Source organism: Gobio gobio (assembly GCF_949357685.1).
Source record: "Gobio gobio genome assembly, chromosome: 20".
NCBI classification, from domain to species: domain Eukaryota; kingdom Metazoa; phylum Chordata; class Actinopteri; order Cypriniformes; family Gobionidae; genus Gobio; species Gobio gobio.
In genome coordinates, this window is record NC_137113.1 from 3,922,466 (window position 1) to 3,950,371 (window position 27,906).

General features: G+C 37.8%; 2 protein-coding genes across 7 annotated transcripts; both read right to left on the reverse strand.

The window, feature by feature from the left end:
- Window positions 1-157: 157 nt before the first annotated feature.
- Window positions 158-9,145, reverse strand: tvp23b (trans-golgi network vesicle protein 23 homolog B). The gene is made up of 7 exons (XM_079801490.1): window positions 9,085-9,145; window positions 8,748-8,821; window positions 7,156-7,300; window positions 4,667-4,756; window positions 3,307-3,444; window positions 3,074-3,202; window positions 158-867 (listed from the first exon to the last, which is right to left on the reverse strand). Exons 1-7 carry the CDS (start codon window positions 9,091-9,093, stop codon window positions 841-843), a joined length of 612 nt encoding a protein of 203 aa, XP_079657616.1. The 5' UTR covers window positions 9,094-9,145; the 3' UTR covers window positions 158-840.
- Window positions 9,146-10,148: 1,003 nt separating this feature from the next.
- On the reverse strand, window positions 10,149-27,729 carry trim16 (tripartite motif containing 16). Of its 6 annotated transcripts, none has more exons than XR_013818654.1 (7): window positions 27,078-27,729; window positions 16,150-16,245; window positions 15,680-15,913; window positions 14,670-14,841; window positions 14,460-14,555; window positions 11,703-12,465; window positions 10,149-10,907 (listed from the first exon to the last, which is right to left on the reverse strand). XR_013818654.1 is itself a non-coding variant. In XM_079845869.1 (7 exons), the coding sequence occupies exons 1-7, from the start codon at window positions 27,618-27,620 to the stop codon at window positions 10,871-10,873; spliced, it is 1,650 nt and encodes a 549-aa protein (XP_079701995.1). In that variant the 5' UTR covers window positions 27,621-27,684; the 3' UTR covers window positions 10,149-10,870. The 6 variants fall into 6 exon arrangements, 3 of the variants coding, with proteins under 3 accessions (XP_079701995.1, XP_079701994.1, XP_079701993.1); XR_013818655.1 differs by having other exon boundaries at window positions 11,762-12,465; window positions 27,078-27,684; XR_013818656.1 differs by having other exon boundaries at window positions 11,717-12,465; window positions 27,078-27,684.
- Window positions 27,730-27,906: the final 177 nt, after the last annotated feature.

Below are 27,906 nucleotides of genomic sequence, written 5' to 3' on the forward strand. Positions count from 1 at the left end.
AAGTCCAACCGTCAAACAATTCCAGTTCCGAATAAGCAATATGAATAACGAACGAATAAAGATAATTAAATACAATAAATAATAATAATATAATTGGCCAAACCCACAATATTTTATAATTAAAAACATAGAGAGAGAGAAAAAAAGCACAAGTTCGCAAGTAAAATGCCTTCAAATTTATGGTGAATATTGAAATATTACATGGACACCAAAGTCATAAATATCATTCCAAGGAAACGCATGAACTGATAAAAAAATTATACCTTAATTGTAGCTCTGCCTTAGATCCAAATAATGCTTTATTTAATTAAAAACAGCTTTAGATGAGCAAAAATGGGACTCTGATTTTGTAATGTTTTTTGATAATGTGTGGTGATTGTGGATGACTTCACCAAGCCAGAGATTCAGGGCGGCTCCAGTTTTACCCAAAAACTCCATTTATTTCTTGAATTTCACTGAACATGAGATACAATCACTCGATCATCAACTTTCATATCATTAGCTAGAGAAAGTGTATACAATCTCCTCTCCCTTTTATAATTTACGGCAGTATATAAATATGTACAGAAAACAGAAGCATGATGCATGATGTCATGCAATATTTTAAAACAAAACAGAATCTTTGTATTCTTTAAGTTAATTATTATCAAAAAAAATAATAATAATGAAGTTAAATACATTTTCAAATGTCAAACACGTGGTTGTGGTTGACAAATTGTAGAAAACAAGTTACACAAATCAGCTAACCAAGTAAAAATTTCCCTAAACTTCACATCAATCTGTTAAAAATGAACATGTGCCTTGATGGAAACGGCGTGTGAATTCTGCAGGCGTTCCTTCCTAAGATTCCTCTTGTTTAGTGAAAGCCTGAAATTAAAAACACACAACAAAATGGAGTTACGTACTATATCAGTGTCAAATTAAGTTAGGCTACTATTAAAGTGATAGTTTACCCAAAAATCAAAGTTCTGACATTTCCTAACCCTCATGTCGGTCCAAACCATAATAGTGTGCACACCAAAAGCGCAGTGAACATTCACATCACATTACTCGCTCTTGTTCACTCGCAGGATAACTTGTTTTTCGCATCACTTGCGCGAATAAAAATGTGTTTTCACAAATCAACATTTCTTTCTGCCATGGTTTTCATCATCAAACATATGTTGGCCGCTTCCAGCACTACTTGAGGATGACGGGCATAGATATACATAATAAAGGCTAGATGTCTTATGGCGGAGTCTCTAACGTCATCACTGGCGGCCATCTTGTCACAGGCAAGCTTTCTGGCGGGCTCTGTGGTGCCTGATGTAAGGTGAGTGATCTGAACACAAATACTCTTATCTCGCTGAAATCTTGACGGATTTACAAATTATTTGGTTCCTTACAAACGTTATTAACGTGGCTATAATTCTGGATGCTTGAACAAATTATGAATAATTATTCATAAGTATGCAGTGGCATAACTACATCTCTGACGTTTATAACAAACAAAACAGTTTGTAAATCGGTAGAAAATTGAGCAAGTTATGGTTATTTAAAAAGTAGATGCACCATTAAAACACAATAAGCGAGCTGACTGTGACAAGATGACCGCCAGGTGCGGACGTCAACCTCCATTGGCCAGCAGCGCGGTTGAGACATCTAGCCTTTATTATGGATATCTATGATGACGGGTGCCCAGTTTGGTAACCTGTCAAACCAGACATGTCAATAAGCTCTTCACTGATTATTGTTTATCGTTGATTATCGTCGCCCGGTGCAAATTCGCGTCTTTGCATTGACTTTGAATGCAATCTACTCGCGTAAATAATAAAATTTGCGTTTGGTGTGAACCAAGCGGCTCCTCCCGCAGTTTCTCTTGAAGCCGATACAGAAGTGACTTAAACTGCAGTTCATGGACTGGCCACTAGAGGAGCAGAATCTCATTGAGCTCATGTTAAAATGCCCAACTTTACAGCAGAAGAACACATGTTTACAGTCTGGGACACATTGTGCTTTTGGTCTGTACGGCTAATTTTGTCCTTCATGACGACTGTAAGGGGGGGAATTTATTAATAACTCATTCGTTTACATTATATAAGCCTTAAAAGTTCTGCATAATTAAGGGCGTGGCCACTTTGAGTGACAGGTGGATTGTTGTTTGTCTGCTGTCTGTTAGTCATCGCGTCACTTAAGCTCCGCCCACGTCCTGCCTCTTTGCCCATTTTCTGTTATCCGGGAGTGACGCGCTGACAAGATGGCAACGGCCAACTCGTCCCTACTTTACGCTTCAAAACTGCTCTTCAGATCCTATGAGTGACGTCACGGACACTACTCCATATTTTTTTAACAGTCTACGGTGTGAACACACCTTAAGACTTTCGCTCATCTTCAAACCACAACTGAAGAATTTCTAATAGAGCATTCAAACATGGTAAACGGAAGCTAAAGCATGCTTGATTGATGAGCGAGAACCAATGAGGTTCATTCTCGCCTGTCACATGGCTAGAGTTGGGGATCGTTTGGGTTTTTTACAATACCGGTGCCAAATCAATACTTTTAAAATGGTATCGATGCCTAAACGGTGCCTGAATTGAAAAAAGTGCCACAAAACTACGGTGGATGACATTAAAGGGTAACTTCAGTGATTTAGCATTAAGCTTTGTATTTAAACTGGGTCATTTATGCAGTAGAAATGTGAAATTATTTTTGAATTTGGTGCCTTCTAGACTGGGAAAAGACAGAAAATGTATTTTTGTCTCATGTGGATGAAAGACAACAACTCCCAGAATGCACTTGCTTCGCTGCCCTACGAGGCCACTCCGTACACCGTCGTTTTGATCTTTGATCATAGTAATACAATCACAGAACCAATGAGGTCGGAGCTTCGTTTACCATATTTTCACTGATTAATGTGAATCAAAGCTAGATTAAATATGTTCATCATATAAAGCAATCATGTCTCATCACAAGACTATATATACTTTATGAACGAGTTTCAATGGAGAGAAACGGGTTTGGAATGACATGAGAGTGAGCAACAACTTTCGTTTTTTGAGTGACATTCATAAATGCTAATGGCTTGTGAACACACCTGCTTTAGAAACTGCCTTCCGAAGTAATTTGTTGCCATGCTCTTCAGGTTTGTTCTGGCTCCCACTTTACAGCGCACATATCCGTAGAGGTTCGCTCCCTGTAACACCACTCCCATAATCACCACCGCCTGCCCGAGGAAACAAGATTACTCACAGGAGGACTTCAAACATGAAAGATTAGCGTCTATGCAACACCTGTAGAGCAGGCAGACAGCTGAAGCCGAGAACTCACCAGCCATTTTAACTTGAGCGAGATGAGTGTAGAGAAAGCAAAAATGACCCAGATGACGGGGCAGACGATCAGACCCAGCCAGAAGATGCGAGACTCTGCGTTTGAGGAGCGTGATGCTGAAGACTGAGTCCCGGTGGCCTGTAAACACACACGGATATAGACAGGACATCAATGGAATTGGCTGGTAGTCAATCAATCGGTGGTTTTCAAAAGAAATGAATACATTTATTCAGCAAGGAAGCGTTTAATTCATCAAAAGTGACATTTATAATGTTACAAAAGCGTAAAATGTTTCTTGAGCAGCAAATCATCATATCAGAATGATTTGTGAAGGATCATGTGACACTGAAGATTGGAGTAATGATGATAAATTGAGTAATATTTTAGTAATATTTCACTATTTTTACTGTATTTTTGCAGCTTTAGTGAGCAGAAGAGAGGCTTCAGTCGTTTTATCTAAGGCCAAAATAATTAATTATGACAAAAATTGTGACTTTTATCCTCATTATTTTGAATTATGACACACAATTTTCCAAATTTACATAATTTGAATAATTGATTTGTGAAGGGTCATGTGACACTGAAGACTGGAGTAATGATGATAAATTAAGCTTTGATAACAGGAATAAATTACACTTATATACTATATATTCACACAGAGAACAGATGATTTACACTGGAGTACTATTTCACTATTTTTACTGTATTTTTGCAGCTTTGATAAGCAGAAGAGAGGCTTCAGTTGTTTTATCTAAGGCCAAAATAATTAATTATGACTTTTATCCTCATTATTTTGAATTATGACACACTTATTCAAAATTATGACGTCCAAATTGACGTAATAATTTCAATTTATGTTATTATTTCGATTTGTCATGATTTACTCAAGTCATAATTTTAATTTAGTACGTCAACTTTTACTTTTTAAGTGGTAATTTTGACTTGGTATTCCAGAATTTGTATGTCATAAATTCTATTTATATCATAATTTTTATTTAGTATGTCATAATTTTGACTTTATATCTCAAGTCTGATCATCTGACACTGAAGACTGGAGTAATGATGATAAATTCAGCTTTGATCACAGGAATAAATTACACTTTACTATATATTCACATAGAGAACAGTCATTTTAATTGTAATATAATATTTCATAATTTTTACTGTATTTCTGATCAAATAAATGCAGCCTTGGTGAGCAGAAGAAACAATCTTATCAACTTAGTGAACAGTAGTGTTAATAAATCATGTTTTTCTATAAATAAAGCAATTCATGCCCATATATCTAAATGGTATAGCAATAAAACAATTAAAATAAAAAAAAGTATGCCACCCAACCCTACTGTGTGTGTAATCGTACCTTTCTGGACTCAAACACCCAATGGCTTTTTCCATCATCATCCACTTGATTCCACCAGCGCAAACCCACCATCAAACGTCCTGTGATATTCTAGAATTAGACAAACACATATGCAGGACAAGTTACAAGCTGCTGCTGAACTTTAAAGGGACAGTTCACCTAAAAATGAAAATTAGCCCATAATTTACTCACCCTCAAGTCATCCCAGGTGTGTATGACATTCTTCTTTCAGACGAATAAAATCTGAGTTATATTACTAAAGTCCAGGCTAATCCAAGCGTTATAATAGCAGTTGTAGTTGCTCTGTTTTTGAAGTCCATAAAAAGTGCATCTGTTCATCATATAACTGCTCCACGCGGCTCTGAGGTGTTAATAAAGGCCTTCTGAAGTGAATCGATGCGTTTGTGTAAGAAAAATATCCATATTTAAAACTTTATCAAGTTAACTTTCGGCCGACCGCCTTCCATGGAAAAGTGTTGAATGTTGAAAGTGAAACTCAAGATGTGTTCGTGACGTCATGGCGAGCGGACCTGGTCTCGTTAGTCTTTCGATCGGCTGGGAAACTTTCAACTATTTTTCCATAAATTGAACACGGAAGGCGGTCGGCCGAAAGTTTAATTGATAAAGTTTTAAATATGGATATTTTTCTTACACAAACGCATCGATTTGCTTCAGAAGGCCTTTATTAACACCCCAGAGCCGCGTGGAGCAGTTATATGACGGACAGATGCACTTTTTATGGATTTCAAAAACAGAGCAACTATGAATGAAATTATAAAGCTTGGATTAGCCTGGACTTTTATAATATAACTCAGATTTTATTCGTCTGAAAGAAGAATGTCATATACACCTGGGATGACTTGAGGGTGAGTAAATTATGGGCTAATTTTCATTTTTGGGTGAATTGTCCCTTTAAGTTTAAGGGGATATATCATAGAAATATGACTTTTTCTGTGTTTTAAGTGCTATAATCGGGTCCCCGGTGCATCTACCAACCCAGAAAACGTGAAAAACCAAGATGTCTTGTTAGTATTTGGCAGAGAATCCGATTGAGGCAGGAACTGTGTGGAGAGGGGGCGGAACACAGCAGCTCATTTGCATTTAAAGGCACATGCACGAAAACAGCCTTTTCTTGAGTGTAGTCAGAAATGGGTATTTACAACATGGATTTATAAATTATTTGTTAGGTATTTTAAGCTGAAACTTTACAGACACTTCTGGGGACACCTGAGACTTAGGGTGCGTTCACACTTGTCATGTTTGGTTGGGTTAAAGTGAACCCTGGTGTGATTGCTCTGTTAGTGAGCGGTTCATTTGAACATATGTGAACGCTGCCATCCGAACCCTGGTGCGCTCCAAACAAGCGGACGAGACGCTAAATAGACGGGTCTCGGTCCACTTCCAAACCATCTCTGGTGCGGTTCGATTGATATATGAACGCAACACGGACCAAAGACATGTAAACCAACCAAAAACAGGACGTGATGTCACAAGATGCCGCCACAAGTCAGCTGATTTGACGATCGGTGTATCCAAAATGAGTAGAGGGCAAACGTGGAGCGAGGAGGTGAAGAGCCTCATCAATATATGCAGATCTGCGTTTCTGCACAACGGAGGAAATCCTGCTGCTGTTCTGAATGTGTTGAGCATTTGATGAGCTCTTCGTGAGTTCTCAGCTGGACAAAATAAAACCATACACGCATAAAATGATGGCGTTTACTCCAGCACACAGCATTGTTTTGAATGTTCGTTAAGCAGCTCCGTCGCGAAATATACGTCATAAAAGCAGACCAATCAGGTTGTGACTGTATCCCTATGCCTTTTGTTCGGTAACTTTAGGTTCGCTGATAAAAATGCCAGTGTGAACGCTAAGCGGACCAGGAGTCAGGACTATATGTTTTGTTTTTGTTTTTTGGTCTGGACCAAACAAACCGAACTACAAGTGTGAACGCACCCTTAAATTACATCTTGAAAAAATGGGCATAAATGTAATATACATGGTTAAGCCTCGTGCACATCGGGACGATTATCGCCAGCGTTTGTCGAGATGTTTTCTGACGTGTCTTTGTGTTCATACACAAGCAATATTCACTGCGCCTCTTCTTCTTCGTCTACTTACTTCCTCTTCGTCGTCTTCTTCTTAGGTATCAATGTGTGCTCGACAAGACCGGTTTGTGTTTGAGTGCCACCAAGTTGTGCTTTACTGTAACTTCAGCAGCTTCAGGCACGTGAACAAAAGCGCCAATCTCATTGGTCGGCACGTCAAACCAAAAGAAACTAAACAGAGGCGGTTTTTCTTTTCTCAAAAAATGACGTTTTTACGCCTGCCGTTTTGCGCGTCGGTGTGGACACACCCATTGGCACCCTTAGTTTAGTCACCAGATGTCGGAGATAAACGCACGCGATAATTGTCCCGGTGAGAAAAAGCCTCTAGAGGTGTGTTTGAATCTTTAGGTGTGAGTGATTTAGCCTGATTCTGAAACACAAACCTTCACAGTCCAGAAGTCACATGACAGGAGGAGGATGATGGTGACCATACAGGCGATGAAGCTTCCGCCAACTAGACCACAAAGCAGGTAGACCAGGATGGCACTGACCCGGAAGAACAGGTGGAAGAAGGACGCCAGCGGATGCCTGCAATCACACAAACATTAATAATTACTATAAACTAAACATAAAAGAAAACATGGCATTTTTACAATGACAAATATTGCATTAGTAATACATTTAATTCATGGTAAATAATTTATTAAAATATTTTATTAATAATATACTTAATTTATATAGACACTAAGTATTCAAATATTTAATAAATAATAAAAATAACACATGGGTTGTTGACGTGACATGGCATTTTCAAGATAAAAATGAATATAATTAGTATTGTCATCATTTAAAATGCAGCAAATGGTTAAATATTTATTTGTCTTACATGGACCTGTTGATATAAAAACAGATTTCTTTACATTTTTGAGCCAAATATCAAAATTGTCCTATGGTGTGACTGTCTCAAGCATGGTTTAATAAATTACAGCTCTTTATCAATTAAAAAGAAAAGCATACAAATGTTAATAAATACCTGAGGCATAATTTTCCAAGTGTCTGTTTTAGTAAATGACAATCATTTTTCCATATATTTCTAAAAGCGTAAGAACTTGTCACTGAAAACCAAGTCAGTGATATGTGTGACACCATATCCTGATATTAAATTTGAATTAGTTGAAGGACCTCATTCAAGGTCATGTTTGTGAAGCCCATGATGTGCACTTTGTGTCAAACATTAAACTTTTTTGGAAGCACTTTAAAAGTGTTGATTTCTGTTGTCCTTTAGTGTGACACCCCTATATTCTTAATTCTTTATTTGTCACAACATAGGACTCAGTTCAGTAAAAATATTCAAAAGAATTGCATAGTTAGTGATCCCTTATATCTCAAAACATCAGACTTCACATACATAATAACATGTGACCCTGGAGCACAAAACCATAAGTCTCACAGGTATATTTGTGGCAATAGCCAACAATGGGTCAAAATTATAAATTTTTCTTTTATGCCAAAAAACATAAGGATATTAAGCAAAGATCATGTTCCATGAAAATGTTTTGTAAATGTCTTACTGTAAATATATCAAAAATGTATTATTAGTAGTAATATGCATTGCTAAGGACTTCATTTGGACAACTTTAAAGGCGCTTTTCCTCAGTATTTCGATTTTTTTACACCCTCAGATTACAGATTTTCAGTAGTTGTATCTCGGACAAATATTATCCAATCCTAACTAACCATACATCAATGGAAAGCTTATTTATTCAGTATAAATCAAAATGTTAAAAAAATCACCCTTATGACTGGTTTTGTGGTCAAGGGTCACAAATGCGAGGCACTTTTTACTTCAAATTGGTGTTTTACAGAATAAAAAAGCATTTTTACTGCTTATTTGTCAACTACACATGTTATTTTTAAATCAGGACGTCCCTGAATGTCCTCAAAATGTAAAATTGTATGTAAAGTCATCAAATACATGGGGGGAAAGCGTTATGTACTAATTATTAATAATGGTTATTAATGATGAGGGACACACTTGATTTTGCTCTTTCTTGTGGCTGAATCTTCCTCAGCATCAAATAAAGACACATCGTCATCTTCATTTGGGTCCTGGAAACGAGATGACAGTTTCATAAACAGTGAATAATCAGCGATAAAACTCAATGCTTACAGTCAGTTTCATGTGAAGGATGATCAATGTTGAGTTGTTTACTGTCATGGCTAGGCTAAACCAGATTTATTTGTACTTTAGTCGAACATTTCTCATCTTAAAACTCATATTAGAGGAGCGCAAGCATGTTTTACACATAACCTATGTTTACAATGTTTCAAAAGTATTAATAATAGTAAAAAAAGGACATTTTCATACTCACCAGCCTCATTATTATGACTGTCTGCGAATGTTACGCGCCACGTCACTTCCGGGTCTGTAAGGACTGGCTACCTCGCGCCTGAACAGAATTCTTTTGTTTTGTTTTTGTTTCAGAAAAACAGAAACTAAATATACTAAATATGATTTCTTGATTATTTAGTAAATAATATATAATATTTTTTATCACGTGTAATACCCGATTCACCATATTTATTTAACATTACACGCAGTAACAGAAACAAAATATGATAATATACCGAATATGATTTCTTGATTATTTAGTAAATATAGTTTTTTTTATCACGTGTAACACCAATTCACTATTTATATTTATTTAACAATACATGTATTACATTTCTTGATTAAAATACCTATAAATATGTATATATGATAATATACCGAATAGGATTTCTTGAGTATTTAGTAAATGATTCACTTTATTATACCCAATTCATTATATTAATTTAACAACACACACAGTAACAATACATACATACATATATATATATATATATATATATATATATATATATATATATATATATATATATATATATATATATATATATATATATATATATATATATATATATATATATATATATATATATATATATATATCCTATATACTGTATATTATAATTATATAATATATATATAATATTATATATATTTATATTACTTTAACATTACGCTACCTCTTCATATTCCATTCCTTTAAATGTAGCACATTTCTCTCTATACTACATATATTTAAAATAAATGATCAAATAAATAAAATTATTAGTATATGCATACATTCTTTTTTACTCTGTATGTCTTGTTGTTTCTCTGCATCTTCTGTTACCAAGACACATTTCTTGTGTTTAAACATACTTGGCAGTGCAAAAATCTGATATTTATGCATTGATTCATTGTTTTTATTGCTGAAAGTAAAATTATTTAATCAAAATATCTAAAGTATTTAGAAAGGATGACACCGTCCCTGTAGGGTTTGTAACCTTCTGTCTGTAAACTAGTGGAACCGGTTATGGCAACAAAACACATGAATAAATACCAGCATTTCACTGAAGTCATTTTTTATTTGCAGAGACAGATGATGTTTATTTAGTTGTAAGTAACTGTCAGAGCTCATAGAGGAGCAGAATATAACAGACGAGGGGAAACAGCAGCACAGAGTCATAGAGCCATATCTGTCCTGTTAGCCCAACCTCACCGGTGACCAACCCTAGTGAAATGTGCCGGAATAACTACGTCAAATGGGTTTGGTCACTTGTGCAACATCACTGTAAACCTTTGTCTTACATTTTTCAACATGGATGCACTGATATATAGCATATAGATTATTTAGTAAAGAAAAAACACACACACATACACATATATATATAATATTGTGTTGGTCCCCCTTTTGCTGTAGCTTATCTGTTTGATCGGACCACACGGGCCAGCCTGCATCAATGAGCCTTGGCCGCCCATGACCCTGTGGCCGGTTCTCCACTGGTCCTCCATGACCCTGTGGCCGGTTCTCCACTGGTCCTTCACTTCTGATAGAGACTGACCACTGCAGACCGGGAACACCCCACAAGAGCTGCAGTTTTGGAGATGCTCTGACCCAACACAATCTGGCCCTTGTCAAACTCGCTCAAATCCTTACGCTTGCCCATTTTTTCTGCTTCTAACACATCAACTCTGAGGACGAAATGTTCACTTGCTGCCTAATATATCCCACCCACTAACAGGAGATGAAGAGATCATCAGTGTTATTCACTTCACCAGTGGTCATAATGTTATGTCTGATCGGAGTAGGGGAGCGCGGGGCACAACCTAACGCGGGGTTAGTTGTAACACACATGTTTAACACTTTCCACACATGCCAGGATGACGAAACTTAGTGTATTTACTAGTTGCCATATCAAGATTATTTAGAGAAAAATACGTCAAAATGAAAAGATATCACTGAACATTTATTTAACCATAGCAAAAGTAAATTTCTTCTTTTTTGTGTTTATTTAAAACAAGACAAATCTGATATTATTTTAATCTTATATCTGTTATTTAACAGTTGATATAGTTCTTAAATGCTGACATTGTAACACTGCGTTACAATGAGCCCCTATAGAACTATGATATTATATTCTATACTTTTATGAATTATTTTGAGAAACCATGAGAAAAGGGTGAAGAATGACTGAGAGTCAACGTTCAGACATTATTCATTATCATTACTAAGCTGTTTAGCTGTATTTAACAATGTGTTTGTTGTCAAACTCAAAAATCTGTATATTTTAAATGATTAAAAAAATGCCATTATTTTATTTTAAAAGGTTAATAATTGTATTTTATTGACAAAATATTTTAGTTTGTTTTTGATTATACCAGGTAACATTTTAAGCTGTCATTTGGTCATGTTACAATGTCACATTTCACTTCCATTCTTTCGTGGTAAATCGAGAAAAAAGTAAACACTGTATTAATGAAACAAAACCACATATTTGTACTAGACATGTGGGGAATTCATGTGAGAAAAAATAAATACCACAAGTGAATTTACACAAACTGAGACAGTCAAAAAGCGTTAGGTTGTGCCCCGCTCTCCCCTATATTAGTGCTGTCATATACGTATATATATAGGCATTTTTAGGTATTTTAATATGCACTGCAGCAGTCATAAAAGTCACAGTTTAGATCTCTCTGTTTACACAGACATCTGTCTCAGGTTATCCAGCCCAGATCACCCGAGATGGATGTTAACACCAGGTGCAAACGGGACATTATAACAAGGAAATGCTGTGGATACGAGAAGCAAAAGCAGTTTATTCGGGAGAGGGAATGGGAGACGGTGTTGATGCTCCCGTAGGCTCCAGAAGAACCATGTTCTCCTTCTTGGAAAGCCAGAACGCAGGGTAAAGCGGCTCCAGAAACTGAGCCTGGTACTTGTGGATGAGCACCATGCCGTTCTCCACGTCGTAGAAAGCCAGCACTCCGCTGGAGTAATCCACGTACACGCCGACCCGTGTGGCTTTAGGGCTGGCGAGCGGCGTCTCCACGTCGCTGTGCCACGCGGAGAAGCTGCGTCCGTTCCACTGCAGACACCAGGAGAAGTTGTTTCCCGTGATGCAGCTGTTGCTCTCAGAGCCCTTGCGGTCGATGCTCTTGTACGTCAGGCCCACGTGAGTGCCCTCTCCTCTCATGTCCACCTCGAAGTAGTGGCGTCCCAGGTAGAAGCTCTCGACCGTCAGCACCTGCTTGAAGTGGCCGAAGCGCTCGGGAAGGTCTGGATAGCTGTGCTGCCACGGCGTCGTGTTTGTGACCTTCTTACGTTCCTCTGTCAGACGCAGGAACTGATGAGCCGTGTCTGCATCGAGGTTCAGAGGCGTGGCGTCTGTGAAAGAAAATAGAGTCAATCACCCAAAACTAGATTAAAGGACAACTCCGGTGAAAAATGAACCTAGGGGTAATTAACACATGGTTACTGAGTAGATCGTTCTCTGGGATGCGTTTTCATGAAAATCGAATGTAAAGAGTTTTATCTCTAAAAACTTATAACGCTAGTATATGGGGCATAGAATAAGTCAAATTAAATGGCTAGTTAATACCACTAACAAGGCTCAAAATAGCCTCACACTAACACGGTAGCATAATGAGGGTCCCTACATGCAAACCGAAGCATTGAGAACTGTTTAAGTGTACAAACAGTTTAATAAGAAGATACTTTATAAAGACAGAGCATTACGCGAATACAGACAGCAGCCATCTTGGAAAACAGACTCAACAAGTCGAGCCACGGTTGAATAATCCGCCATCTCTTTAGTGTGTAGCAATAGTCTCTGTTGCGTTCAGTTTTTTTAAAAAAATATTTTTATTTATTTATTTTTTCTGTTGCGTTCAGTGCTTTCTTCTGGAAACAACGGACCATATGAGATTCCAAGTCACAGTTCATCACTTAGCACAGTGTTCGTGGCTCGACTCGTCGGGACTGTTTTCCAAGATGACTGCTGTCTGTATAGCGTAATGCTCTGTCTTTATAAAGTATCTTCTTATTAAACTGTTTGTACACTTACACAGTTCTCAATGCTTCGGTTTGCATGTAGGGACCCTCATTATGCTACAGTGTTAGTGTGAGGCTATTTTGAGCCTAGTTAGTGGTATTAACTAGCCATTTAATTTGACTTATTCTATGCCGCATATACTAGCGTTATAAACTAATCTGTTTTTAGAGATACAACTCTTTACATTTGATTTTCATGAAAACGCATCCCAGAGAACGAACTACTCAGTAACCATGTGTTAATTACCCCTAGGTTCATTTTTCACCGGAGTTGTCCTTAAATATATAGTTGAGAACTGCATTCACTGTGGAGAGTATGCTGCAGTAAAATATAAATACCATTATAGTTTTTATTCATGTTTTTAAATTTTCTGTTTTCATTTTAAAGGGGTCATGAACAGAGAAATCAAATTTTCCTTGAGCTTTTGCATATAAGAGGTCATCATACTATAAGAATATCCTGTAGGTTTCAGAACTAAAAACTTCCTTTTTAGTCCAAAAACAGCTTTTATTGAAACCAAGCCCAGAGAACGATGTCATAGATAGGCGAAAGACCGCCTCTGCAGAAGAAGATCAACGCCCACTTCTGCATCATCACAACTTTGGCCCCGCCCACTGGTGTGTTAGTGAGATGATGAGGAGGGATGAACGGACTATAAATAACGCAACCTTCCAAAGGATCCTAAAGTTATGAATGTGCTTATTTCCAACAATGTGAATGTCTCACTTGAGCATTATTTATTTGTATTCGCTACATTTCACTGTGGATTCTTTGGTAAATCAGGCTTTGCAAACAGACTTTTATGATATGGTCTCGACAGTAATGCCACATTTAAGTAACCATATTAATTCTAACGCCTGATCTGAGACCAGTGATTTCTGATATTTAATGACTCATGTACAGTCAGATGTTCTTTGTCCGTGTCAGTAAATCAAACCAGTAAATCAAATGTGTGTGTGTGTAAGCACGTTTAATGGGGTTAATATGTAAAATATGCCTTGCTTTAGTGGAGATTATTGGTGGGAAAACTAAAATCAGACCATGTTAAAATGAAAGTAAGTCAATGAGTGATCTGTAAACCAATGAACTGCTGCCATCTAGTGGTAATAATAGTAATTTTGTCATACTACTCACTAATATTGTTCTATTATTCATATTTAGACATGATAAAATCCCTGTTATTACATTTACAATGACATTTTGTCATAATCCATCAGTTTTGACAATTGTGTTGCCTTGGTAAGCAGCTGAAATAAAACAAAGTTAATGTTTATTTTATTTTTTATAAACAAAGATCTTTTTAATGGTTTTGGTCTGGTGAACTCACATTTGAGGAAGTCGTCTCTGGTCTTCGGGTTCGGAATTGACAAGTTCCGATTCGCAGCGATCATGGCAAAAACCGTCGTCTTTATGCCCATGTTATCTGTGATTCGAAACAAGATATTTGGGTAAATTAGCAACAAAACAAAGTGCTTTAGAACAAATGATGTTTCTGAAATGCTCAAGCTCATGGTGATGTTTCGTGTTGAATCCTGACCGTTTTTACAGGTGTCTTTGAGTTTGTTGGGGTATGAGGTCAGCAGGTTGGTGCACATCTCTTTGGTGGACTGTGTGATAACACGACTGAACAACTGCAGTCGATCCATGAGGCCGATATAAACACCAGGTAAAGGCACATCAACAGCTTCCTTTTTCCACTCTGAATACTCCTGGAAAAAAACACAATATTGATATAAATATTAAAGTCCCCATGAAGTCAATAACTTGATCCCTAACACTTAAATAATGACACATTTAAGTGTTTTTTTCCCTGTTCTAAAATAGCTTGAATGTAATTCTACACCCTTGCTTCATTTAGTATACGTGATTCATGAATATGCAAATAAGTCCCGCCTCCACTCACTCACACCAGCTCAGATTACCTGATCCACTCGCTCAACTGTAGTAAACGCAACACAATTCAACCAGAAACAGAAACTGTTTCAGAAGAAGAGGAGGAAGAGTGAAAGGAGGAAAGATAAAAACACAGGTGAAGAAGAAGCAGAAACAAGTGATATCATACGTAATCATATGCATATGTAAAATAACGTGATCATCAACATTAAACAGCATATAAATCAAAACTGCCTAAAGTCACTGAATGAGATGTCGACCTACAGGACTGTGAAGCTCTACTCCATCTGTGTTTTGATCATCGTTCTGAATCCCATCCGGATGTGGTATTTGAGAAAAACGTGATTTTCTCAGCTTTTAGCTCAAAATGTTGCTTTTTTAATGAAACTTACCCACATTCAAGTGTTGATAAGAAAGAATGCATGAAGATAGAATAAAATGGGATTTTTTTTATATATATATATATTGCATGTTCAGATATTCATACATCAAAATGTTCTGGGGGCCATCATTGTGAAAATTATCAAAAAGGCTGGCTATGTCTAGCATCTTTTTTCAAAACCGCTGGTGGGGAAAGAGTTAATTGTACATGTTACCTCTAACCCACACAACACATGCTTTAAATACTTTAAGGTCATGAATGGATGTCCATACCTGCAGGAAGTCGATGTCATTTTTGTTCTTGGTGATTTTCTCGACCTGACCCTTGGTTTTCTTCAGTTCGGTGCAGCGTTGCTCCAGATGAACTCGTATTCCTTCGGCCTGCCGCAGCGCCTGCCGTTCCTCCGCCTCCAGAATCTCGCTCACTTCCTTCTTCACCTGCTCCACGGCCGCCAGCAGCACGTCGAACTGCTCGTCGATCACTCCTCGCACTTCCTTCACAGACGCCTGCGGGCAGACAGAGAGTCATTATTAATCACTGAGCAATACCAGAGCAAAGGGGTTTTTCTTGCTAAAGTCGAATGAGGAAATGCCTATGCATAACTTCTTCAGAAAGAGACATATTTGAAGCTCAAGGCATTTGGTCTGAACACAAGGATTCAGTGGTTTCAGATGGAAATAGCTCGTGCTACAGAATGGGTTGCGAACAGCATTTCACACTGATTGTACATGTGGTGTTTTACCTCTATAGACACCGTGTTGACCTGTAACTTGTTGATGGCGTTTTCCGCTGCTGTGACCGTCTTCATCATGTCTGTCTGTTTGTCTTGAAGCTCTTTCTGTAAACACACACACAATATTGCGTTGACAAAAGAAATACATTTCCTAATTTTAAAATAGCAAATTATTTAACAATCACACACTAATATTTTTTAAATAAATCAGTCACTGGTAAAATTACTTAATACAATAAAATATTGAAAATTTATACTGCTTCCAGGAATATTTAAAAAAAAAAATTGGGCTGTCAAACAATTAATCACATCCAAAATGAAAAAAAGATGTGTGTGTACTGTGTATAATAATTATGTATATTTGAATACACACACATACATGTATATATTTAAGAAATATTTGCATGTATATACTGTAAATATATTAATATTTTCGTAATATATAATATATATATATTTTACCCAATACACACACATATAACATATAGGGCCCTATTTTAACGATCTGAAACGCAAGTGTCAAAGCGTGAAGCGCAAGTAACTTTGTGGGCGGGTCTCGACGCTGTTGCTAATTTCCCGGCGGGATAAATGGCTCTTGCGCCCGGCGCAAATCTAAAATGGGTTGGTCTGAAGTAGCTTCATTATTCATAGGTGTGGTTTGGGCGTAACGTGAATAAACCAATCCGAGCGTCATCCAACATTCCCTTTAAAAGCAGGTGCGCAAGTTCCATTATGGATTGCTATTATTATGGCGTATTTACCAGGCGCACGCCAGGAGCGGTTCACAGCCGAGGAGACTGATGTGCTTGTAAGAGCAGTGAAAGACAGAGAAGTGAAGTTGTAATGTTGTACATTATGGTAAAGGTGATTTCACAGTCTTTTTTTTTTCAGTCTTTCAGTTTTTTCAGTTTTTCAGTCGATTTTTTTTCCTGGTTCTTGACGGACAAACCAATTTGTCAGATGTCCTTATATACATATATGTCTTGCCACTATTGGGCAAACAGGTTTTATCCTTAATTATTACAATTAGCCTGAATCATTTGTAAGCTAGATTTATGCCTATTTTTTTCACATCTTCGTGGCACACCACAATGATTTCCGTCATCTCATGTGTTAATTTTTTTTAGTGTAACAATTTATGATTTGCAAAAATAACTGTTGCATCTGTGTAGATTACATGAGCAAAGTGTATGCGCGTTGTGCACGCTATACATTATGGTCAAGCATGCGCCCTTAAAATAGCATAATGAACAACGCGCAACGCGCCACTGACTTTAGACTAGGTTTTTTCTGGTCAGTGGCGCAATTGTTTAATGGAACAGCAAAATAGCACCAGGGATTGTTTGCGCCGGAACACGCCTCCTTTTTTGCGCTGAACCGCCCAGGGAGCGCAAGTTCATTCACTAGTTTAGCGACGTGCTTCCGTGGAGGGAAAAGCGCGCTTTGCTCGGTTGCAAAATAGGAATGACACATGCGTCGGTGTACAAAGTCAATTGCGCTGGGTGCAAGATAGGGCCCATATTATGTAAACAAACTTTTATTTTGGATGCGATTAATCGTTTGACAGTACATTATATATATATAATGTATATATATATATATATATCAGACTTGTTGTCGACATAAGTAAAGAAATGTTTTTCCAGAAGTGTTTTGAGATAAAGTCCCAGTTATCCTTTTTATTTTGTTAATCTATGGCTGAAAAATTCAGCGAGATGTAAACTCAGAATTCTGAGGGGAAAAATCTGAACTGTGATGTAATCTCACAGTTGTGAGGAGAAAGGTCAGAGCAAATCGAGCGTCCCTTGAGAGTAAGAGAAGTCATCTGATCTTTATTCAGCTTTTGCTCTGCATTCCACAGGCAGGTTCAGACAAAAACTTCCTCTACTGAACGCACAGCTCATGTTCCACAGGTGTTACTCCTGTTCTGTGTGTAGGTTTGCTAAAGGGAACATCTCAAACAATACAGCTTCGACTTCCACATTATAGAAAAAGAGTCCATCCTGTCCACCCAAAATCACAGAATAGACCTGTATATGACTAGCATAGGGCGTAACACGTAACAGGAGTTATGTGTTCAGATTACTTTCCCAAGTAACTAGTAAAGTAACACATTAACTTATATTTTAACAAAAAATTCAAACAAGTACTTATTTTACTATTTATTGACTGACAGCTCTTCTGTCCAAATGTTGGGAGAAATTGTGAGTAAATGCAGAGGCTTTGTGTGTGAACATGATGGTTATTGTAGTTTTAGACTAAGGGCCCTACTTTAACGATGGTCTTAAGGCTCATGGCGCTGGTGCTCTTAGGCCGTGTCCGAATCCACTTTTGCTAGTTTAACGACGGGAAAAACAGTCGGCGCACCGGCGCATGGTCCAAAAGGGTTGTCCCTCGTCTCTTAATGAGTCATGGGTGTGTTTTAGGCATAACATGCAATAAACCAATCAGAGTCTCATCTCCCTTTCCCTTTAAAAGCCAGTTGCGCTCACGCCATGGCGGATTCGCTTTTTACATGCGAGTCGAAAGACTGAACGCTTCTCCAGAGAGGAAACCTTTGTGTGTGTGCTGCTGCGCATCCCTGTGTGTGTAGTAAGCACATGTTGTGCACCGCCTTTAGGCTTATATTACTAACACACCCTTTAAATAACACAAAAATACTGCGCTATTGACTTTAGAGCAGGTTTGTGTTGGTCAATGGTGCAGTCGATTTCAGTTCCTCACAATAGCAACGCAGCCGACAATGCTCCTGATCACACCTGGTGTTCAGAACAGACGCCCATGAGGGAACAGATACACACGAGTGCATTTGCTATTTAAACAACGTGATGATGGACGTGAAAATAATAACTGCGTCGGGCTGAAACTAGCATTAAACACTTGCTGGTGTCGCATTGCACCGGGTGTATGATAGGACCCTAAATGTGAGCATCTCATTTGTACGAAAACAGATTCAGTGCTCCTCGAAATGACCAAAAACAGTGAAATGCAAACTCAGAATATGCAAACATGCAATCATTCAATCCTGGTTAATAAAGTGTGATTAAATGCATTTTTACAAATATACTTTGTGCATTTAATCTCACTTTATTAACCAATATATTTGCTGTTGACCACCAAAAAAGGAACTTTTGTTATTAAAAAACAAACAAGCAAGCCCATTACTTCCCATAAAAAGTAACCAAGTAATGCAATTAGTTATCTTTTTAGGGAGTAATGCAATATTGTAATGCGTTTCCCTCGTAAAATGCATCTTTCACTGCACTAGTGTCATGCGAGTTATAACATGCTTAGATATGCTTGTTCACTGATCCTGAAGTAACAAGACCCACATTTACAAAAAAGGGCGTATTGTTCTCATAAACACGGCCTGGTGTGCCCTAGGGACAAACAATTCAATTGAAAACTGAACAAGGAAACTTTTCAAGGTATTTTGTGGGTCAAGTGATGTGGCAAAGCTTAATATTTTGCATAAAGAGTTTCCTTTGCATTAGGAACCACATATATAAACCACATATTCTTCAGATTGCTAGTCATTTATTATAGCTACGTCTTACAGTTGCAAGAAAAAGTATGTGAACCGCTTGCAGAATCTGTGAAAATGTGAATAATTTGAACGAAATACAAGAGATCATACAATATTTAGTACTGTCCTGAATAAGACATTTTATATAAAAATGTTTACATATAATCCACAAAAAAAAGCTGAATTTATTCAAATAACCCCATTCAAAAGTTTATGAACCATTCATTCTCAACACTGAGTGTCGTTCCCTGGATGATGATGTGTGTGTGTGTGTGTGTGTGTGTGTGTGTTGATGGTTGTTCACGAGTCCCTTGTTTGTCCTGAGCAGTTAAACTGCCCAATGTTGTTCAGAAAAATCCTCCAGGTCCTGCACATTCTTCAGTTTTCCAGCCTCTTTTGCATATTTGAGCCCTCTCCAGCAGGCAATGTATGATTGTGAGATCCATCTTTTCACACTGAGGACGATTGAGCGACTTAAACACAACTACTAAAAAAGGTTGAAACCTTCACTGATGCTCCAGAAGGAAAGAGCCGGGGGGTGAAAACGTATTGAATCGGAAGATCAAGGTAAAATTGTACTTAATTTGTCTTCCGGGAAACATGCAAGTATCTTCTGTTGCTTCTGAAGGGCAGTACTAAATGAAAACAATTGATATTCAAAGAAAATAAGAAACATTTGGACATCTTCATCCTGTTCAAAAGTTTTCACCCCCCAGCTCTTAATGCGTCGTGTTTCCTTCTGGAGCATCAGTGAAGGTTTCAACCTTTTTTAGTAGTTGTGTTTGAGTCGCTCAGTCGTCCTCAGTGTGAAAAGATCACTCCTGGAGAGGGTTCAAATATGCAAAATATGGATTTTTTCTGAAGAACAACCATCACCATTTTCTATGATCTCTTATTTTGTTAAAATGATTCACATTTTCACAGATTCACATACTTCACAGGTTCAGATACTTTTTCTGTATGTGATGTACACTCACCTAAAGGATGATTAGGAACACCATACTAATACTGTGTTTGACCCCCCCACACTGTAATGTAAAGTATTTGGAATTTCAGTGGATTATCATCACTGAGAACGAAATGACTGATGAGCGTGCAAAGCAGTCAGAAATGTCATGACAAAGACATGCGTGTCATAGTTTCTCTATTCATCATCTGAGAGGAAGTTTCTCGAAAGGTAACTGGCCTCACTGTGCCTGTTAGTTCTGTCTCGTAACGCTGTCAGGCCGGATTGTTGAACATGTTATGTTGTGCAACTCTGTAAAAAAATCCTAATGTCAAACTTCCCTAAGAATGCATGCCTCGACTCAGATCCGTGTAGAGTCTGGGACACACCTGGCTCTGCACGGAGAACAATGCATCAAACACATTCACCCTACGCTTGTGTGTGCTTTACAGGGAACTCCCTAACAAGCACACACACATGCAGGGTGGGTTGTTTTGCTCCGCTGTGTTTACAGTAACAGATAGTTTAAGGGAATAGTTCAACCAGCATGATGTCATTATTTACTCACCCTCATATTGTTTCAAACCATTTAAACAGGTTCCAAAAAAAAGCACTTTTTGTACACTATACTGCCAAAAGTTTTGGGACGCCTGCCTTTACATACACATGAGCTTTAATGCCATCTCATTCTTAATCTGTCGGGTTTAATATGGAGTCGGCCACCCTTTGCAGCTCTAACAGCTTCAGCTCTTGAGGCTTTCCTCAAGGTTTAGGAGTGTGTTTATGGGAATTTTTGACCATTTTTGACCTTGGATGAGAAGGCCTGGCTCTCAGTCTCCGCTCTAATTCATCCCAAAGCTGTTCTATCGGGTTGAGGTCAGTTCTTCCACACCAAACTCGCTCATCCATGTCTTTATGGAGACGCTTTGTGCACTGGTCAGTCATGTTGGGACAGGAAGGGGCCGTCCCCAAACTGTTCCCACAAAGTTGGGAGCATGAAATTGTCCAAAATGTCTTGGTGGAGCATTAAGAGTTCCTTTCACTGGAACTAAGGGGCCCAACCCCTGAAAAACAATCCCACCCCATAATCCCCCCTCCACCAAACTTTACACTTGGCACAATGCAGTCAGGCAAGTCCCGTTCTCCTGGCAACCACCAAACCCAGACTCGTCCATGGGATTGTCAGACAGAGAAGCGTGATTGGTCACTCAGAGAACACGTCTCCGCTGCTCTAGAGTCCAGTAGCGGCGCGCTTTACCCCACTGCATCCCACGCTTTGCATTGCACTTGGTGATGTAAGGCTTGGATGAGCTGCTCGGCCATGGAAACCCATTCCATGAAGCTCTACACACTGTTCTTGAGCTCATCTGAAGGCCACATGACGTTTGCCGGTCTGGAGCTCTTGACTCTGCAGAAAGTTGCCGACTTCTGTCACCCTCAGCATGCGCTGATCCCCGCTCTGGGATTTTGAGCGTGGAATATTTAGTAGTACGGAAATGTCCCGAATGGACTTATTGCACAGGTGGCCACCGATCACGGTACCACGCTTGAGTTCTCTGAGCTCCTGAGAGCGGCCCATTCTCTCATTAATGTGTGTAGAAGCGAACACACACACACACACACGCTCCTGAGAGCGGCCCATTCTCTCACTGATGTGTGTAGAAGCGTCTGCAGGCCTAGAGCTTGGTTTATACACCTGTGGCCATGAAGGGATTGAACACCTGAACTCAATGATTTGGAGGGGCGTCCCAAAACTCTTCAGAAGACTTGGAAAATAATTGACTGTTCTTTTGAACTTTCCATTCATCCATCCATCCAATGCATATCATGGCTTACAAAAAGATAATAAGAAATGCTTCTTGAGCTGCTTTGAAACTCAACCGGATAAAAGCCACCTTATTTGTTTACCATGCAAATATGCCAGAGAATTTGACTGTAAACAACCCAACAGTGTTCATATGCGGCCACAACCACAAACAACCCAGAAAAGACATAAAGGAATGTTTAAAGCAGGGGTTTTCAAACTTTTTGTGTGTGTGGACCACTATTTGTAATCAAAAAATTTTGCGGACCACCTCATAACACAAATAATAAAATATGTCTACACACAGTCCTACCTGAATTATTCCGCACCTCTAAATAGGCTTACTAGCACTAAAACTATAACTAGTCATCACATCAGTACAACAGGCTTGTTAAAAGAAAGTTTACTGCAGACAACGGCTGCTACATATTTAATTTATTTATTCTGGCTCATAGATGCATCCGACTCACTGTCAATCTCTTAATTTTTTGTAACTTCTGCCTCTGTCTCTTTTCTCTTCAAAGAACCTGTTGCTATCCACCGATCCATAACAGCACTGAACTTGAACGCCACGGCCGAGCGCCACTAGCCTATTTTTGTAATCGCACAATAACTTGACAATTAAATACAAATGTTAAATCAATATAGGCCTACATATTCTTTTTACTTTTTATTTTTTATGGGAATTTCCTGGTAAAATGAAGGTAAAAAAATATTATTTTATTTTATTTTATTTTGCCTTTCCACGGACCACCTGCAGTACCCTCACGGACCACTAGTGGTCCGCGGACCACAGTTTGGGAATGACTGGTTTAAAGCATGTTAAAGACACACTAAACCACCTGTTCAGGTGTTGCATCATCATGAAAACATGTCACAGCGTGTTTACATTCTGGTCACATCCGGCATCCGTCTTTAAAAAAGCTTCCTAATGTTTGTGTGAATTGTGTTTGTTAGTTGAGATCACAGAAGCATCTGAGATGTTTGGCATTCTTGAGGAGATGATTTCACACAGACGTCATGAACTGACACGCACAACTGGATGCAGAATAACGAAACCAGTTTCAGATCAGACAACACGAGGAATGGCAACACATGAGCCTCAACTACACACCCTAAATGAAATACTAACCTATAAGACAAATCAGCAGCACTGTAAAACGTTACTTTAAAGATTTGATTTCACAACTTTTTTCTTTTGGCAAGTCAACTTGGATTCACTAATGCGGTTCAGATAACACAATATTCTGAGTTTCTGCTGATTAAACAATTTTTTTGTATTAACTAAAATTTTTACTTTCAATAAACTTACAATAAACAACAAAAAGATTACTTCGGTTTTTTAAGTTAAACAATGTTGCTGCAACTAGTTATACAAACTTAAAATGTGCTGAGAACTTAAAAATCCAACTAAATTAAAGTTAACTAAACTTAATATTTGAAGTCAAGCATGGAAATGTCCTTTTTTAAGTTAAATCAACACATTATTTCTTATTCTATTGTGGAATTTTATGCTGAGATAATAAATCACAGCAATCTTTTTTTTTTTTACAGTGTAGGGCTGTCAAGCGATTCAAGTTTTTAATCTAATTAATTACACTCTAAAAAATGCTGGGTTAAAAACAACCCAAGTTGGGTTGAAAATGGACTAACCCAGTGAACGGGTTGTTTTAACCCAGTGAATGGGTCGTTTTAACCCAGCGGTTGGGTTAAATGTTTGCTTAAAGCAACTCAATCGCTGGGTTAAAGCAACCCAATTGCTGGGTTAGTCCATTTTCAAGCCAACTTGGGTTGTTTTTAACCCAGCATTTTTTAGAGTGTAATTAATCTAATTAATCGCACATCAAATTTGGCTGAGAAATGACCCCCAAAAGATCATTTAAAGTTATTGTTGTGTAAAGTGTCTAAATAGACATTAAAAAAAAATAACAGTAGCTTCGGAAATAAATATTTTTGGGTGAACTATACCTCTAGCCTAATGTGTTTTTATTAAAGGTGCACTATGTAAGTTTTCCGTCCGCTAGAGGTCGCCTATTCAAAACAAAGGCGTAGTTTGATGATGTCACGTTTGAGCGCAGAATCTTGGGACGTGTGGTTTTCAGCGTTTCTTCAGAATAAAACCAGAAACCGAGGGGAACGCGGGTATGATGTCATCGATAGGCCACGCCCTCACACATCCCGGTTCATTACATAGTGCAGCTTTAATATGAAAATATTAAATTATTTTTTTAATGAAATTATAGTATAAATAGGAAACGAAAATTGCCAGTAGGTGGCGGTAAATTAATTTATATATATATATATATATATATATATATATATATATATATATATATATATATATATATATATATATATATATATATATATATATATATATATATAGTTAGTTTGTTATATATATTTATATAGTATATATAGTTTGATATATATATATATTTACAAGTTATTACAAGTTTATTACTTGATATTTGATCGTTTTAAGAAGTGAATCCTGAAGACTGTGATTGAAATAGTGGCTGTAAAAAATGATATGATTAATAACGAGTCATGGCAACATAAGTTGTTCCATAATTGAACCAGTTTCAACTAGTTGTACAGGATTGAACTCAGTTTTTTAGGTCAGTTTAATATAATTTAAGTTGATCTGACTGACACAGACATTTTGATTATACTTAAAAAGGCAGAAACTGAACTTAAGTGTTTAAGTAGAAGTGGAAAGTCCTACTTTTACACTTTGGTTACATTGTAGCATTGGTGAATGGTTAGTAACAGCACAACTCTCCTCATCAACACGTGATTTGAGGAATCACTCACACCTCATTGTGTGAGCTTGATCGCATCACTAACCTTCAGTATGAGCGTCAGTAACAACCTTAAATCAAACACCACACTAATGGTTCTTTATCAGGCCTCTCATGAGCACACAGTCCCATTGTCAGGCCTTTGAAACAGAAAAGCACATGTGACCTGAAATCAGAGAGACAGATAGCATGATGACTGACGCCTGTTAGGCATGACCTGCACGGAGACATGCGGTCTGATGTGATTTTGATACAATATGATCTGAGGAAAGATAAAATCCTCTGTTATTTCACTGAAAAGATTAGTGTTTTATTACAGGAGGCAATGGAGCTAAATCCCCCTTAAAGGTGAAGTGTTCTCCCATTTCAGCTAAAAATGCAAAGCAACTAGATGAGTGTAAACCCCGTGGCTGAATTCAGAAGAACATTCTACTCTGACTATTTCTGAAATATATATCTTTACAGAAATAGTATATTATGAAGGTATGCAATTCTGAATTCAGTGTGTCAAGATCAAAAGGCACACAACAGCAGCATCCGTCTGACTGACCAATGAGAGTTTGGGGATATTTTTTTGCAATTCTAGTGGCTCAAGCAAAACAATATTGTTGCCTATGATGTGATATTTTTTTCTGATTCCACTTATTGGACAGTTATGAAACAGTTGAATTTGAATCACCTTCATCAAGACTGAAAAGTCAAAAGTTTGGGGTCAGCAGTAATAGTGATGTATGAATAGTAAAAGTGATGACAGTAAAGACATTTATAATGTTACACATGTTTTTTTTTCAAATCTGAACAATCAACACTGATAATAAATCCTCATATGAGAATGATTAGTGAAGGGTCATGTGACACTGAAGACTGGAGTAATGATGATAAATTCAGCTTTGATCACAGGAATAAATTATATTTTAACATATATTCACATGGAAAACAGCTATTTTGAATTGTAAAAATATTTCACAATTTTACTATATTTTTGATCAAATAAACGTAGCCTCACTGTATAAAAATATTTATGACAACTTTTTTCTTTCGTTATAAACTATAATGTGGTTTAGATAACAATATTATGAGTTTCTGTTGATTAAACTAATATCTTTGTATAAACTCACTTTTTTAATTTATTTTAATGAACTCAATATTTTAAGGCAACCAGGTAGCTTACTTTTTAAAGTTAAACAACAATCATTTATTTGATTTCTGAAGGATCATGTGACACTGAAGACTGCAGTAATGATGATAAATTCAGCTTTGATCACAGGAATAAATTATATTTTAACATATATTCACATGGAAAACAGCTATTTTGAATTGTAAAAATATTTCACAATTTTACTATATTGTTGATCAAATAAACGTAGCCTCACTGTGAAAAAATATTTGTTATGACAACTTTTTTCTTTCGTTATAAACTAATGTGGTTTAGAATCTAGATAACAATATATTGAGTTTCTGTTGAATAAACTAATATCCTTGTATAAACTCACATTTTTTTTTATTTTAATGAACTCAAAATTTTAAGGCAAACAGGTAGCTTACTTTTTAAAGTTAAACCGACAAAGTTTTTTGATTAGTGAAGGGTCATGTGACACTGAAGCCTGGAGTAATGATGATAAATTGAGCTTTGATCACAGGAATAAATTCTATTTTACTATATATTCACATAGAGAACAGCTGTTTTGAATTGTAAAAATATTTCACAATTTTACTGTATTTTTGATCAAATAAATGCAGCTTTAGTTTAAATTATAATTATTTTTTTAATCTAACCGACCACAAACGTTTGAACACAGATTCGCATTTTAACATTATCAAGCGAAGTTAGAAAGGTCAAATGGCCCTATTTGTTACCTCTATTTTCTTGCGCGCCTCAGTGATGGGCACGGCGTTGTGCCCGCGGTGTTCCTCCAACGCGCACTCCGGACACACGCAGCGCGCGTCCGCGAGGCAGTACAGCTCCAGCGGCCCGCGGTGCGTCTCACACGTGCGTCTCTCGATGTCCCGCAGCGGCTCCACCAGCTTGTGGCTCTGGAACTTCACGTTCTCCAGGTGCGGTCTCAGGTGCGCCTCGCAGTACGACACCAGGCAGGTCAAGCACGACTTTTTGGCCCGGCACGGGCGGTCGATGCAGGAGTCGCACGCGACATCATCTGGCCCCAGCGGCTGCTCTTCATCCTGGGGCTTCTGGGGGTCCTCTGACTCCTGGAGGTCTTCTTGAATCTTGCTTTCCTCGGTGATCTTGCTGTCGTTTTCTCCTCCTGTCTCTGGAGATCCATTCACCTGAATCTTCTCCTTCTTCTCCTCCTCCTCAGGAGACTTCAGATGGCTGTCCTTCTGCTTGAGTTTATCTGAACTGGATGCTTGCGGATCTGCTGTCAGCACCACGTCCCCCATGACTGCTTTCCTTCTGTCTGGCTTCAGGTGTCTTGAGCTTTGACTTTAGTTTAAAGTTACAGCCAAGCCCAAAGTTATGACAGGTGAGTTGAATCCAAGCCACGCCCCTGAAACTTAACATTTCCTCATATTCACACTCACAGCCAGAGGTGGTGGGCGGGGTTACACGGCGATGTGGGCGGAGTCAGTATGCAGAGCATGAGGGCATGTGGTTGCTGTTATGATGATATTTTGGTCGGAGTTGATACTGTAGTTTGGTTTCTCAGGCTGATATAATTGTTTCAAT

What these genes read in the sequence shown, in the direction of transcription:
- trim16 (XM_079845868.1), bottom strand. Translation starts at nt 27,620, where the DNA reads ATGGGGGACGTGGTGCTGACAGCAGATCCGCAAGCATCCAGTTCAGAT. An exon ending in AGGCGCGCAAGAAAATAGAG is followed by an intron (nt 16,246 to 27,077) that starts GTAACAAATAGG and finishes GTGTGTTTACAG; the next exon opens with AAAGAGCTTCAAGACAAACA. An exon ending in CAGAGACGACTTCCTCAAAT is followed by an intron (nt 12,466 to 14,459) that starts GTGAGTTCACCA and finishes TTTCTTTCACAG; the next exon opens with ACGCCACGCCTCTGAACCTC.
- tvp23b (XM_079801490.1), bottom strand. An exon ending in ACAAGAAAGAGCAAAATCAA is followed by an intron (nt 7,301 to 8,747) that starts GTGTGTCCCTCA and finishes GTGTGATTGCAG; the next exon opens with GCATCCGCTGGCGTCCTTCT. An exon ending in GGGTGTTTGAGTCCAGAAAG is followed by an intron (nt 3,445 to 4,666) that starts GTACGATTACAC and finishes GTGTGTTTACAG; the next exon opens with GCCACCGGGACTCAGTCTTC.